This window comes from Rana temporaria, chromosome 4 (genome assembly GCF_905171775.1).
Source record: "Rana temporaria chromosome 4, aRanTem1.1, whole genome shotgun sequence".
In the NCBI taxonomy this organism is placed as follows: Eukaryota; Metazoa; Chordata; class Amphibia; order Anura; family Ranidae; genus Rana; species Rana temporaria.
In genome coordinates, this window is record NC_053492.1 from 300,610,966 (window position 1) to 300,624,499 (window position 13,534).

The window sequence follows — 13,534 nt, forward strand, 5'->3', positions numbered from 1 at the left end:
ACTCGCCGATACGATACTTTTTTTAAATGTGTCCCCAAATGCAGCCATGTCCCCCACATATTGCAGCCATGTCCCCCACATAATGCAGCCATGTCCCCCACATAATGCAGCCATGTCCCCCACATAATGCAGCCATGTCCCCCACATATTCCAGCCATGTCCCCCACATATTCCAGCCATGTCCCCCACATATTCCAGCCATGTCCCCCACATATTCCAGCCATGTCCCCCACATATTCCAGCCATGTCCCCCACATAATGCAGCCATGTCCCCCACATAATGCAGCCATGTCCTACATACCTTGATGATGCCGCACGTGCCGCCGTTAATCAGCGTGCGGGGAACATTACAGCTTTCGTTTGAATAGCTGTATCCCCGCCGCGTATAGACACTCCCCCTTGCGCGGGATTGGACAGATCACCCGTCCAATCCCGCGCAAGGGGGAGTGTCTATATGCGGCAGGGATACAGCTATTCAAACGAAAGCTGTAATGTTCCCCGCGCGCTGATTAACGGCGGCGGCTTTGCGGTTTGCGGCGACGGGTTAGCGGTGGCGGCGGGGGGGAACAAGTATTCTATTTCAGTATCGGGGGTTTGTGCGGGAGTACGAGTACTCCCGCAAATACTCGGTATCGGTCCCGATACGGATACTGGTATCGGTATCGGGACAACCCTAATCCAAACAGACCAAGACAAGACTTCATATTTGAAAGTAGATGGCAATAAACCGCAATGCATTTGCTGCAGTCCTTTTTTTTTATTTTATTAGAACGCCACTATAAAAATTCTTAAATTGTCACCCCTGGTTCACATTGATGCTACTTTAAAATCACGCTACTTCACTTGACGTAGCGCGATTTCAAAGTAGCAAAGTCAGCGCGATTTCAAGTGCTACTTGATAGACATCTGTGGGGCTTCATGCACAGATGTCTATTGAAGTCGCACCTGAAGTCGGCAAAAGTAGTGCAGGAACTACTTTTGCAAATCGGTGTGGCGCTGCAAAATTGGTGTCGCACCGATTGAAACAGGGCCATTGCCTACAATAGGCTGCGACTTGTCATGCGATTTGATCACTCAAATCGCTGCAATGTGAACCTAGGCTAAATCCACATATTTAAAAAACATTAATAAATGCTTTATTACATGCTGTTCATACTCACTCAGTCACTCTGGGATCTGTTTTCTGTATTTTGCAAAAAACCTGGTTGATCCTGCTGTTCTATGTCTCCCCCTCCTTTCCATGTCCCCAATTCAGCTAGGGATTTTGCAAAGCAGTGTTGGCAGCTCTGCACATGCTCAGTTTTCAGTGAGTTTCTGTGCGGAGCATTTCCTCACCATCACATCTGAGCCCATGTGACCATAGTGTCACACATGTGGGCATATACACAATGGTAAATGACAGCTCACTCCATCCCACCCTCCCTCCTCCTTCATGAACACTAATCGGCTAAACACAATGGCGGGGGGGTATGGATATTACATCTTGATTAATAGAGGATTCGCCACCCTGTTATTCTAAAACGGCGTAACACAGCCTGTGACTGACAGAAATCCGCCCCCACACCATGTTTTTTCCAAAAAATAATAGATTTGATTTCAAATATATGTATGTACGACAATTTTAAAAACATTTTTATGGATTCATTTTTACTCTGTATTCCAAAGGCTGTTTTTTAAATTATGAACATGTGACCAGCAGCAGAGGACTAGAAGCTCCTCCTGATTATGTTTCCCTGCAGGCAGGCTGGGGAAGAGCTGGGTCATGTGACAGCTGTATACCGATTAGGAAAAGTATATATTTTTTTCTATTAAAATATTTTGTGCCATTATCCATATACAAAAATAGAAGGGACAATGTAAATTAACCAATTCCCGCCCGGCCTATAGCCGATTTACGTCCGGGAAGTGGTTTTGAAATCCTGACTGGACGTCCATGGACGTCCTGCAGGATTTCATGCCGCGCGCGCCCCCGGCGGAGGCTCTTTACCACGTGATCAGCCGTGTCCAGTCACGGCTGATCACGATGTAAACAGGAAGAGCGGTTGATGGCTCTTCCTCACTCGCGTCTGACAGACGCGAGTAGAGGAGAGCCGATCGGCGGCTCTCCTGACAGGGGGGGGTTCGCGCTGATTGTTTATCAGCGCAGCCCCCCCTCGGATCGCCACACTGGACCACCAGGGAAGGGCAAATAAAAAAAAAAAAGTATTGAAAAAAAAAAAAAGCTTTAAAAAATAAAAAAGATGCCAATCAGTGCCCACAAATGGGCACTGACTGGCAACATGGGTAGATCAGTGCTGCCCCACAGTGTCCATCAGTGCCACCCCAGTGTCCATCAGTGCCACCCCACAGTGCCCATCCATGCCCAGTGCCCACCTATCAGTGCCCATCTGTGCCACCCATAAGTATCCATCAGTGCCACCCATCTGTGCCGCCCATCTGTGCCTCCCATGTGTGCCCATCAGTGCCGCCTATGTGTGCCCATCAGTGCCGCCTATGTGTGCCCATCAGTGCCGCCAATGTGTGCCCATCAGTGCCACCTCATCTGTGACCGTCAGTACTACCTCATCGATGTCCATCAGTGCCATCTCATTGGTGCCCATCAGTGCCGCCATATCAGTGCCCGTAATTGAAAGAGAAAACTTACTTATTTACAAAAAAATTAACAGAAAAAAATAAAAACTTTATTTTTTTTTCAAAATTTTCAGTCTTTTTAGTTGTTGCGCAAAAAAAAAAATCGCAGAGGTGATCAAATACCACCAAAAGAAAGCTCTATTTGTGGGGAAAAAAGGACGCCAATTTTGTTTGGGAGCCATGTTGCACGACCGCGCAATTGCCATTCAAAGTGCGACAGTGCTGAAAGCTGAAAATTGGCTTTGGCGGGAAGGTGCGTAAGTGCCTGGTATGGAAGTGGTTAAACAGTGTGTGTTTAGTATTACTTTAGGTTGGACAATGCACTTTGTAGAGTGACCCCAAGCAGCAGATCTCAAAGGGGTTTTTCCTAGATATTTTACAAAGAGCTAGGTTTACTTTAACCACTTTACATTAACCACTTCCCGCCAGCCATATAGCAATATGACGTGCGCAAAGTGGTTCAGTTATCCTGACTGAACATCATATGACATTCAGCAGGATAAGCCGCTAGCACATGACGATCGTTGATGTGGTGTGTCAGTCTGACCCACCACATCTCTGATCGAGGTAAAGAGCTTCTGACGGAGGCACTTTACCACGTGATCACCTGTGTCCAGTCACAGCTGATCAGTGTAAACAGGAAGATCTGTATATCGCTTTTCCTCCACTCGCGTTGCCAGGCACGAGTAGAGGAGAGTTGATCGGCTCCCCTGAGGATGCCCATCCATGACTACCGGGTATGCCAATCGGTGCCCAGTAGGGATGGCCCATCAGTAATGCCTGAAAGTGCTGCCGAACAGTGCCACCTCATCCGTGCCAATCAGTACTGCCTAGTCAGTGCCCATCAGTGAAGGAGAAAACTTACTTGTTTACAAAGTTTTGTAACAAGCGAAGAAAAACCTTTGTTTTTTCATAATTTTCAGTCTTTTTTTTATTTTTATTGGTAGCACAAAAAATAAAAACCCCAATGGTGATCGAATAGTACCAAAAGAAAGCTCTATTTGTGGGGAAAAAATTATAAAAAATTTCTTTGGGTACATCGTAGCATGACGGCACAATTGTCATTGAAAATGTGAGAGTGCTGAAAGGTGAAAATTGATCTGGGCAGGAAGGTGTATAAGTGCCCTGTATTGAAGTGCTTAAAGCAGACAAGCATAAAAATATTGTCTATTTTGTGAAGAAAATGGTTCTTTAACCACTTAAGCCTCGGACCAAAATGCAGCTAAAGGCTCAGGCCAGGTTTTGCGATTCGGCACTGCGTCGCTTTAACAGACCATTGCGCAGTCGTGCGACGTGGCTCCCAAACTAAATTGACGTCCTTTTTTTCCCACAAATAGAGCTTTCTTTTAGTGGTATTTAATCACCTCTGCGGTTTTTTATTTTTTGCGCTATAAACAAAAATAGAGCGACAGTTTTGAAAAGTTCAATATTTTTTACTTTTTTTTATAATAAATATCCCCCAAAAATATATAAAAAAACTTTTTTTTCCTCAGTTTAGGCCGATACGTATTCTACATATTTTTGGTAAAAAAAAATCGCAATAAGCGTTTTATCGGTTGGTTTGCGCAAAATGTATAGCGTTTACAAAATAGGGGATAGTTTTATTGCATTTTTATATATATATTTTTTTTTTTTACTACTAATGGCGGCGATCAGCGTTTTTTTCCGTGACTGCGACATTATGGCGGACACTTCGGACAATTTTGACACATTTTTGGGACCATTGTCATTTTCACAGCAAAAAATGCATTTAAATTGCATTGTTTATTGTGAAAATGACAGTTGCAGTTTGAGAGTTAACCACAGGGGGCGCTGAAGGAGTTATGTTTCACCTAGTGTGTGTTTACAACTGTAGGGGGGTGTGGCTGTAGGTCTGACGTCATCGATTGTGTCTCCCTATAAAAGGGAGACACAATTCCCGATCAGATCTAGCAGGACGTGGCCGAGCGAAGCATGGCTGCGTCACTTATTTACAGAATTGGAAAACTACAAGGTCCCCGGCAGCCTTTGCAGCTGTCAACATGTAGTTTGTGTAGATGTGGAGTGCCATGGTAGTTCATTCTGTCTTTTGTTTAGATTGTATCTGCTTGCCTGTACAGGATGTGCTGGAGACCTACTTTGAGGAAGAAAAAGGTATTTGATCCCCTGCTGATTTTGTACGTTTGCCCACTGACAAATGATCAGTCTATAATGGTAGGTTTATTTTAACAGTGAGAAACAGAATAACAAAAATATCCAGAAAAATGCATTTCAAAAAAAGTTTTATAAATTGATTTACATTTTAATAAATGAAATCAGTATCTGATCCCCTATCAATCAGCAAGCTTTCTGGCTCCCATGTGTCTTCTATACGAGTAACAAGCTGAGATTAGGAGCACTCTCTCAAAGGGAGTGCTCCTAATCTCAGCTTGTTACCTGTATAAAATACACAGAAGCAATTAATCAATCGGATGCTCTCCGCCATGGCCAAGACCAAAGAGTTTTTCAAGGATGTCAGGGACAAGATTGTAGATCTACACAAAGCTGGAATGGGCTACAAGACCTTCGCCAAGCAGCTCGGTGAGAGGGCGACAACAGTTGGTGCAATTTTTTGCAAACAGAAGAAACACAAAATAACTGTCAATCTGCTTCTTTCTGGTGCTCCATGCAAAATCTCATCCCATGGAGTTTCAATGATCATGAGAACGATGAGGAATCAGCCCAAAACTACACAGAAGAATCTTGTCAATGATTTCAAGGCAGCTGGGACCATAGTCGCCAAGAAAACAATTGGTAACACACTACGCCGTGAAGGACTGAAATCTTGCAGTGCCCGCAAGGTCCCCCTGCTCAAGAAAGCACATGTACAGGTCCGTCTGAAGTTTGCTAATGAACATCTGAATGATTCAGAGAACTGGGTGAAAGTTTTGTGGTCAGATGAGAATAAAAAAGAGCTCTTTGGCATCAACTCAACTCACCGTGTTTGGAGGAGGAGGAGGAATGCAGCCTTGTCTCTCACTGTTAAAAATAAACCTACAATTATAGACAGCTCATTTATTTGTCAGTGGGCAAATGTACAAAATTCGCAGGGGCTCAAATACTTTTTTGCTGATTGCTGCTGCAATGCTTTACAGGGTCCAGAAAAAAAAAAAAAACTATTTACAGAAATTTCCAGTATGTTGTAAAATATAAGCACATGTGCAACCTCATTTTAACGTAAAGTGGTTGGCTGTAAAGGCTAAAGGTTTTTTCTACCTTAATGCGCTCTCTGCGTTAAGGTGAAAAAAACAAGATAAACTACCTCCATCCCTCCAATGGGAAGGGAGTAGGGGGCGGGGCCGAGCTCTGTGTGTCTATAGACACAGAAAGACCAGCTTGGGAGCAAGCCCGCACTTCTGCCCCCAGAGTAATCACTTGCTGTGGAGGACCTGAGAAGAGGAGGTTCGGGGCCACTCTGTGCCATACCACAAAACAGGTAAGTTAACGTGTTTTTTTTTTATTTTAATAAAAAATGGCTTTTAGTAATGCTTTAACTATGATACTGCACCGATGCAGCTAATCGCACTTTGTACAGCAAGTATTGTTTGAGATTCTCAATTGTTGCGTTGCTTGCTTCTTTCAATAAATGCTTGGATAACCATGTGACACATGGAACCAGTCAATACAGGAAACAATGAGTTTTGCATTCAGGTATTTTCCACTAGCTTCTTTGCTTCCCTTTTTTTGTTATTTTACAAACCACTAGATTATTGCTTTTGAATATTTCTTTATGCAATATTTAAATTCAATATATTCGGCAGTCTCATTGGTATATGTCCCTTCCAGCGCAATGTTGTGTAGTGTTGCTTCAGGTTAAAAGTTGATTTTATTAAGTCCTGTACTGTGGAAGCTGTGCCCGTAAAAGGGAAAAGCCTAAGTACCGATATTGCCTGTAAGCTTCCTGCTGCTATTTCCCCTATTACTGGTTTACTATACCATTCTCCACACTGTCTCTGTGGAGGTAGGTAGGAGCAGGGATTTTCTTTGTAGTGTCATAGCTGGAACCCCCGTGTCACCAATGATTGGTGATCTAATAAGGCCCCTTTCACACAAAGGGTTCAATCAGGTCTGCCTGTCACTTTTTCAGCCAGGCCTGATCGGACCCTCCATCCACCCCTGTGGACCAGCAGGTATAAACAAACTTGTGTCTGTTTACACCTACCTACCTACCTCCAATTCAGTCTGTTAAAAAAGAATAGATGGAGGAGGACAGATTCCCTTCCATGTGGAACGGGTCTAAGGTCAGTCGCGTGTAAACTGACAGCAGAGTCCATTTTACATCCGCCGGTCCATAGAGCAGAGCGGGCTCTGTCTATGTATGATCTGCATAAACTGAGTGGCCACGGACCTGTCAACCGCCCGCTCTGCTCTGATCAACAAGGAATCAGTGGAAAGATCCCCTGCTGATCTAAACTGCGTCCATCCCATGTGAAAGGGGCCTAAATGCTAATATGATTGGTGAGGTAATATTAAAAATCAGCAGGAGAGGGACAAAAACACATATCAACAAAGTTAAAGCGTTTGTAAAGTCATTTTTTTTCATTTAAAATGACAAACATGTTCCATTTTACTTACCTGCTCTGTGCAATGGTATTGCACAGAGTGGCCCCAATCCTATGCCTCCAAATCGGCATCTACAAGCTGGGAATCGTAGGTTGATTTTAGCAGAGGTCAGCCATGGGGACCATGTCTTGTGATACTACTTGGGACATCTGTGTTTTATAGGTTGGTTCTTGCGTAGGTTCAAATTTAATGCATCCAGCCACTGAGAGATGGTAGGGGCGGTTGGTGGTGATAGCTGTTTCTGAAGTATTAATTTATGGCCTAAAATCTAAGTACTAGTCCAGAGCAAACTAACCTATGCAGGAAGTGTGTCCTCCAGGATAATACCCAAAATAGACAACTTTTAACTATCCGCTTAGAGCTAATATTAAGTATATTGTAGATGGATGACCAATTACAAAGTTTGGCATCTCCACAGCATATGAATAAGAGCACCTGAGGCATTAGTACCTCTAGGAGATGAAGCTTGCCCCTACGTGTGCAACTTCTGTGACGTATAATGCATCCGATTGGAGGATAAATAATTGGGTCAATCTTTGTGAGAGGGACAATGAGTCCTGAATAACAACTTCCAGTGCTTGGGTCCATCGATCTTCATCCAAAGACTACATTCTGCCTCCACAGATAACCAGTATTTGCCTGCAATTTAACGCTAGCAGCTGTCTGGAGTGTGGAGTACAGATCACCTACCAGACCCCGCTTAGAACAAGCTGTAGATACAGCCATAGTGAGGGTCGAGGAAGGGTTATACCTTAATGGGGAAAAAAACTGATTGACTCTGCAGGGAATGACATAATTGAAGGTATTGGGGAAAAAAAGCTTATTTGGGACCTAGTAGCGCTCTGCCAAAGTACTAAAATGAAGCAGTATGTCCTATCTATCCTACAGCTGATGAAGTAATAGTATACTGGCTCATTTCCAATGCACAAACCCTTGAAGTTTTGCAAGTCTCGGGAGCTACAAATTATTCCAAATAGGCATGTATTGGGTGTAGAGGGTTTACAACTGTAATATAGCAGAAGCAGGGAGATCCTTGCACTGCAGGTCCTCCAGATACAGCCTTTTTCCAGTAAGCACCTATTAGAACAGTGAACAGCAGAGAAATGACATTACCAAATCTCATGGCTAGCAATCGGAGGCAGCAGTGCCTTTTAGATGAACACACACTATGTGGGTTATTTACGAATGGCAAATCCACTTTGCACCGAAAGTGCACTTCGAAGTGCAGCCGCTGTACATCTGAGGGGAAGATTTGAAATGTGAAGAAAGTCTGGTGATTTTATCATCCAATCATGTGCAAGCTAAAATGCTGTTTTTTTATTTTTCTTGCATGTCCCCCTCAGATCTACAACGACTGCACTTGCAGTGCAAAGTGGATTTGCCTTTCGTAAATAAACCATATGAATACAGTTTAAAGTGGAGGTTCACCCGAAAACTAATTTTTATTTTTTTATCAATAACAGTTTTATTCAGAAAATTTTCAATACACGTATACATGCAGGACCATTCTCGAAAGCAACATCTAGAGGAGTGGTCATTAACATATTTGACAATGTCTAAAGGTCTGTTTGACCAGTTATGTGTCCTCTCGTGAGGTAGCGAACCGTTCGTTCGTACCGAGTATCAGCTACAGAAGCCGGTTAAGTGCTAAGTACGAGATAAACATTTCAGTGCAACATTGTACTAGTGAACAATCTTGTATCTCCAGTGGGCTCATAGGAAGAGATAAGAAGAAGAAAGGAAAGGAAAGGAAACGGTAAAAAGAAGAGGAAGTGGGGAGGGGGAAAGAGGAGGGAGGCAGGGAAGGAGAGGGGAAGGGAATGGGATGGGAAATCACCAATGTGGTTCAGCTACCTGATCAGGATACCTCCTCACGGCGCGAAAACTTAATTTTTAACATTAGATTGAGGCTCATTTTGTCAAGGGGAATCAGGTAGTTTTTTTTAAATCGAAGCAGTACTTACCGTTTTAGAGAGCGATCTTCTCCGCCGCTTCCGGGTATGGGCTGCGGGACTGGGCGTTCCTATTTGATTGACAAGCTTCCGACGGTCGCATACATCGCGTCACGATTTTCCGAAAGTAGAGGAACGTCGGTGCGCAGGCGCCGTATAGAGCCCCACCGACGTTCGGCTTCTTTCGGCTACTCGTGGCGTGATGTATGCGACCGCCGGAAGCCTGTCAATCAAATAGGAACGCCCAGTCCCGAAGACCATACCCGGAAGCGGTGGAGAAGATCGCTCTCTAAAACGGTAAGTACTGCTTCGATTTTTAAAAAAAAACTACCCGATTCCCCTTGACAAAATGAGCATCAATCTGATGTTTTTTTTTTTTTTCGGGTGAACTCCCGCTTTAAAAGAGAAGTGTGGAATTTCAAAAAAATTTAACTGACATACTCGCTCAGGTGGATGCAGCATTGGTACGATTCTGCATCTGTTTCCCACCACCTCTTGGACTGGGAACTGATTGTGCATTTCTAAGGCTTCAACTCTGCTCTACCCCTTCAGTGCTTACTGGAGCACTGGGCTGTGGAGGGGGCGGGAGTGGCTGGCTTAAGCTCTCAGCCACTCCTGCCCCCTCCACCAATTGTTGTGGGCATTCCCTTTTGCTGATAAATTTTGGTTTTCTAAACAGAGGGAGGAATAAACCTCCTTAATCCAAGATTCTACTGTTGAAGAATAGATTGATGACTGCTTCATGGCTTCCTGGCAATAAATAACACTCAGCTTATGGCAACAGTCACCAAGTTGTTCTCTTTCTAAAGTTCCAGCCAACCCAAGACACAAGTGAGAGGGGTAAAGGAATCTGGGAATCACACTCCAAAGTGACTGTGTCTAATATGCCATGCCAATACTAAAATGGCTTTGAACAATGCCAAAGCATGTGCAGTAGGGGTCTAATCTCTAAGGCATCTTGGACAGCGTGGAGAGTCTGTGCAGCCATACAGACATTCCCCCTGCTTGGAGGTTGCTTGAAGTACCATGTTATAAACAACTGGTTTATAGGACAATAGTGAAGATTGTCTCTGCTGGACATGGAGTGTGTGGTATAATTGGAGGTATTGAAAAAAACAACCTCTAGAGATATTGTATTCTTCCTGTAATTGTTGGAATGATTTTAGCTCCGATTTAGTGCACACTTGAGATGGATTAACAATACCTCTAGATTTACATAGGTCAAAATTGCCCAGATTTCAGGTAAAGTATTATCCCATAAGGGCATAGTTTTGAGCTCCCTGGGATCTCTGATTCCAATGTTGGTAGATCTAGATCCTTGAGGGTGGCGTTTCATTGAATCCCACACTCTGCAGTAAAGTCCATTGTCTTGATCTGCACTCCATTTTGATGCTTTACCTTCCTCAGGTCCTGTTCTCCTTGAGGGATTTTATGACTTGCTTGCTCGACAGGGATCCGGTTCCACTACCTTCCTACACTCCCTTGGTTTGTGAAAGCCTGGCTGTTCTGAGTACGATTTATAGAATATCCATCACACTCGTGGATATACCCAACTTAGTGCCAAGTTATATTTCTGAGCTTCTGCATTGCGGACTGCCCTTAAAAACTTTACTGAAGAGCCAATGTCCTAATTGTTGTGTTTTTTTTTCTCAGTTGCTGCTCAGCCAAAAATCAAATCTTTTATTCTTTATGTAAATGCAACATTGTGGGGGCATTCCCTTTTTCCATACTACCTCTTTCTACGTTGTTACTTAATTCCTTTCATTCTTCTCCTGTGTGGAAAATCTGGATTTTTAACAATTACAAAGTTGACCCTTTGTGGCAATCCATTCTAGCATCTGATATTTAGGTAGTTTATATACCTCAATCCTTTTTTGTTTTGGGGATATTTTTCTTACAGAGGTTTCCATTTCCCCAATCCTTTTAATCTAGTTAAAGTGGAATGCCAGATACAAATAAAAATGTACCATTTATTTATATGAAGAATATAGTAAACCTTTTATACTAAGCACTATCTGGCTTTCCATGTGTTCAATTTAGAAATGATGTCTAATCGACATTCAGCAATCTTCCTGCCTTTTACCGACGGTAACGGTTGCACTGTGCAGGCAAATGTGTCTGCACACAGGCACTTCCTGTAACCGTTGTCGTCCCTGTTTAAGCATCAATGTCCAAGCCTGGCCCAGCCCTGCCCTTTTCAGACATCACAGGCTCTCATGAGTTTATAAAAAATAAAATCAAGCCACTGGCACTATAAGAATGAAATATTAAAAATGAATTATTTGCACAGGAGGGCTAGCAGAAAGTCTTGGGTACAATAAGAACTGTGTGGCTGGAGTGTCGGTATAACGCACACTCCACAATGCCTGCTTTGCCTAATGATCCAGGTTTCTGGTCCAGGTGCAAAGAGTAACTAGCTGACCTGAGTGCAGAGAAAACTGTCCTAAGCAGCCTGGAGACACTGGGGCAGGAAAAAGGTGAGCAGCCGATCACATCCTGTCTGCTGTGCAGAGTGGTAGTAATGAAAAGGACAAAGCCACAGGCTGGGTACCCTCATATACAAACACTCAAAGGTCCGGTCCAGGAGTTGGATGATCAGGCATTGGATCCTTGCTGGCTGGGCCCTGGAGACTAGATGCAGAGAGAACTGCCAGAAATGGGCTGGAGTGCAGTCTTCCTACTTCCAGGCCATCGCTTTACTCTTTTCTTCAAACTGCATACCTTATATAATAAGGTTTGTAGTAAAGCCTGATTGGCTTGCATTGCTGCCAATTTTTCTAAATTATAAATGCTGATATGCGGGGGTTACAGGAGAACCGTATAAATTTGATTGAGATACTGTTTCTTTTAACATTCTTTAATATTTTTAACTGGATTTATATTTGCCTTTACTCACACTCCAAATATTAAAAAATAAATACAAATAATTGTTATTTTCCTTATCCTAGGAAGGTTAATGCACCTGTATGCTGTATGTGTGGACTGTTTAGAAGGCGTTCACAAAATCATCTGCATCAAATGCAAATCTCGATGGGATGGAAGCTGGCATCAGCTTGGAACGATGTACACTTATGATATATTGGCAGCTTCCCCATGCTGTCAGGTAGGTTTTTATTAGTTCTTAAAAACCTAACAAATGTTTGTTTTTGTTTTTTGCTTTGTCATAAGCTATTTATAAGAGTGATTTCAATTTGTTCATCTTGATGACTGTATGAATCGGTATTAGAAACAAAAAGTACAGTGGGGGTTGCATTTTTAGTATTTAGTGCCTAAGCTACACTGGGGAAATCTAGTCCAAGTAGTACATAGTAACCACTACATAACATAAAAACGTCATACCAAGAAAGAAGGAAAATAACTAGGAGGGAATAGATGTAATACAAGGCATACAAGCATATAGAATTGTATTGGCTTGAGCATTTGAGATCTGTGGGAATTTAGAAAAAAACATAAAGCTAGGTTGGGAACCAGATACGAGTTAAGAGTATGAGATGACTTAGGGATGATAAGTCCTCCTTTATTTTTCTAGAAAACTGGCATAGAATTTTGAATATGATACATTCTCTCCATTTTGTAACCTATTGAACAGCACTCATGTATTTAAATGATCATGAAAAATAGTGAGTTTTTCATTATTAAACAAAAGTGTATTAATGGCCTATCAACACTGCTCAGTACTATGTTACTCGGAGCCTCAAATGTAAACAGAAAATTTGTGATGATAAAGTGAATAAATTAATAAAACACTCTCCATAAAACAATTTCACATCTATTGAGATTACAATAGCAGCTGCTATGAAAAACAAAAACGTATAAAAAGAGCAAATTATGCAGTCCTGAAGTCCTGTACACTTCAGATGCTATAGCAGTGCTCCTGTCAGTCTTTTCTATCTTGACTGGCATTCATATTGTAGGTTATATATGAGAAAGGAGGATGATAATGGTGAGTACAGTTCTGAAAATAGATGGTGGTCCTAGTAAATATTTTATCTGTGTACCAGTCCACTCAGGTCCACTTCACGGGAGTCACTCTCCCCAACAGGGTTTACACTCACCAGAAACCTGAAAATCATTGGGACCTGCCCACTTAGAAATGTGGGGTCTATAATTTTTCATTTTTGTTAAATGATTGATACAGAATATCAACCAAAAATCCAGAAAATAACACATGATGCAAATGTTGTAAATCGGGTTGCAGTTTAGTAAGTAAAATAAGTATTTGATCCTCAAATAAAACTGACTTGGTACTTGATGGAGAAACCCTTGTTGGCAAGCAGAGGCAAGACATTTCTTGTAGTTGGTTACCAGGTTTGCACACATCTCAGGAGAGTTTTTGATCCACTCTTCTTTACAGATCTTCTCTAAATCCT

General features: G+C 42.5%; 1 protein-coding gene across 2 annotated transcripts in view; it reads left to right on the forward strand.

Annotated features, from left to right (window-relative positions):
* Window positions 1-13,534, forward strand: part of HECA (hdc homolog, cell cycle regulator) — a 68,473-nt gene that overhangs the window by 41,146 nt on the left and 13,793 nt on the right. For both annotated transcript variants that reach the window (XM_040350540.1, XM_040350539.1), the window contains exon 3: window positions 12,113-12,267. In XM_040350540.1, coding sequence (XP_040206474.1) covers window positions 12,113-12,267 — 155 coding nt within the window. The remainder of the gene's footprint in view (window positions 1-12,112; window positions 12,268-13,534) is intronic.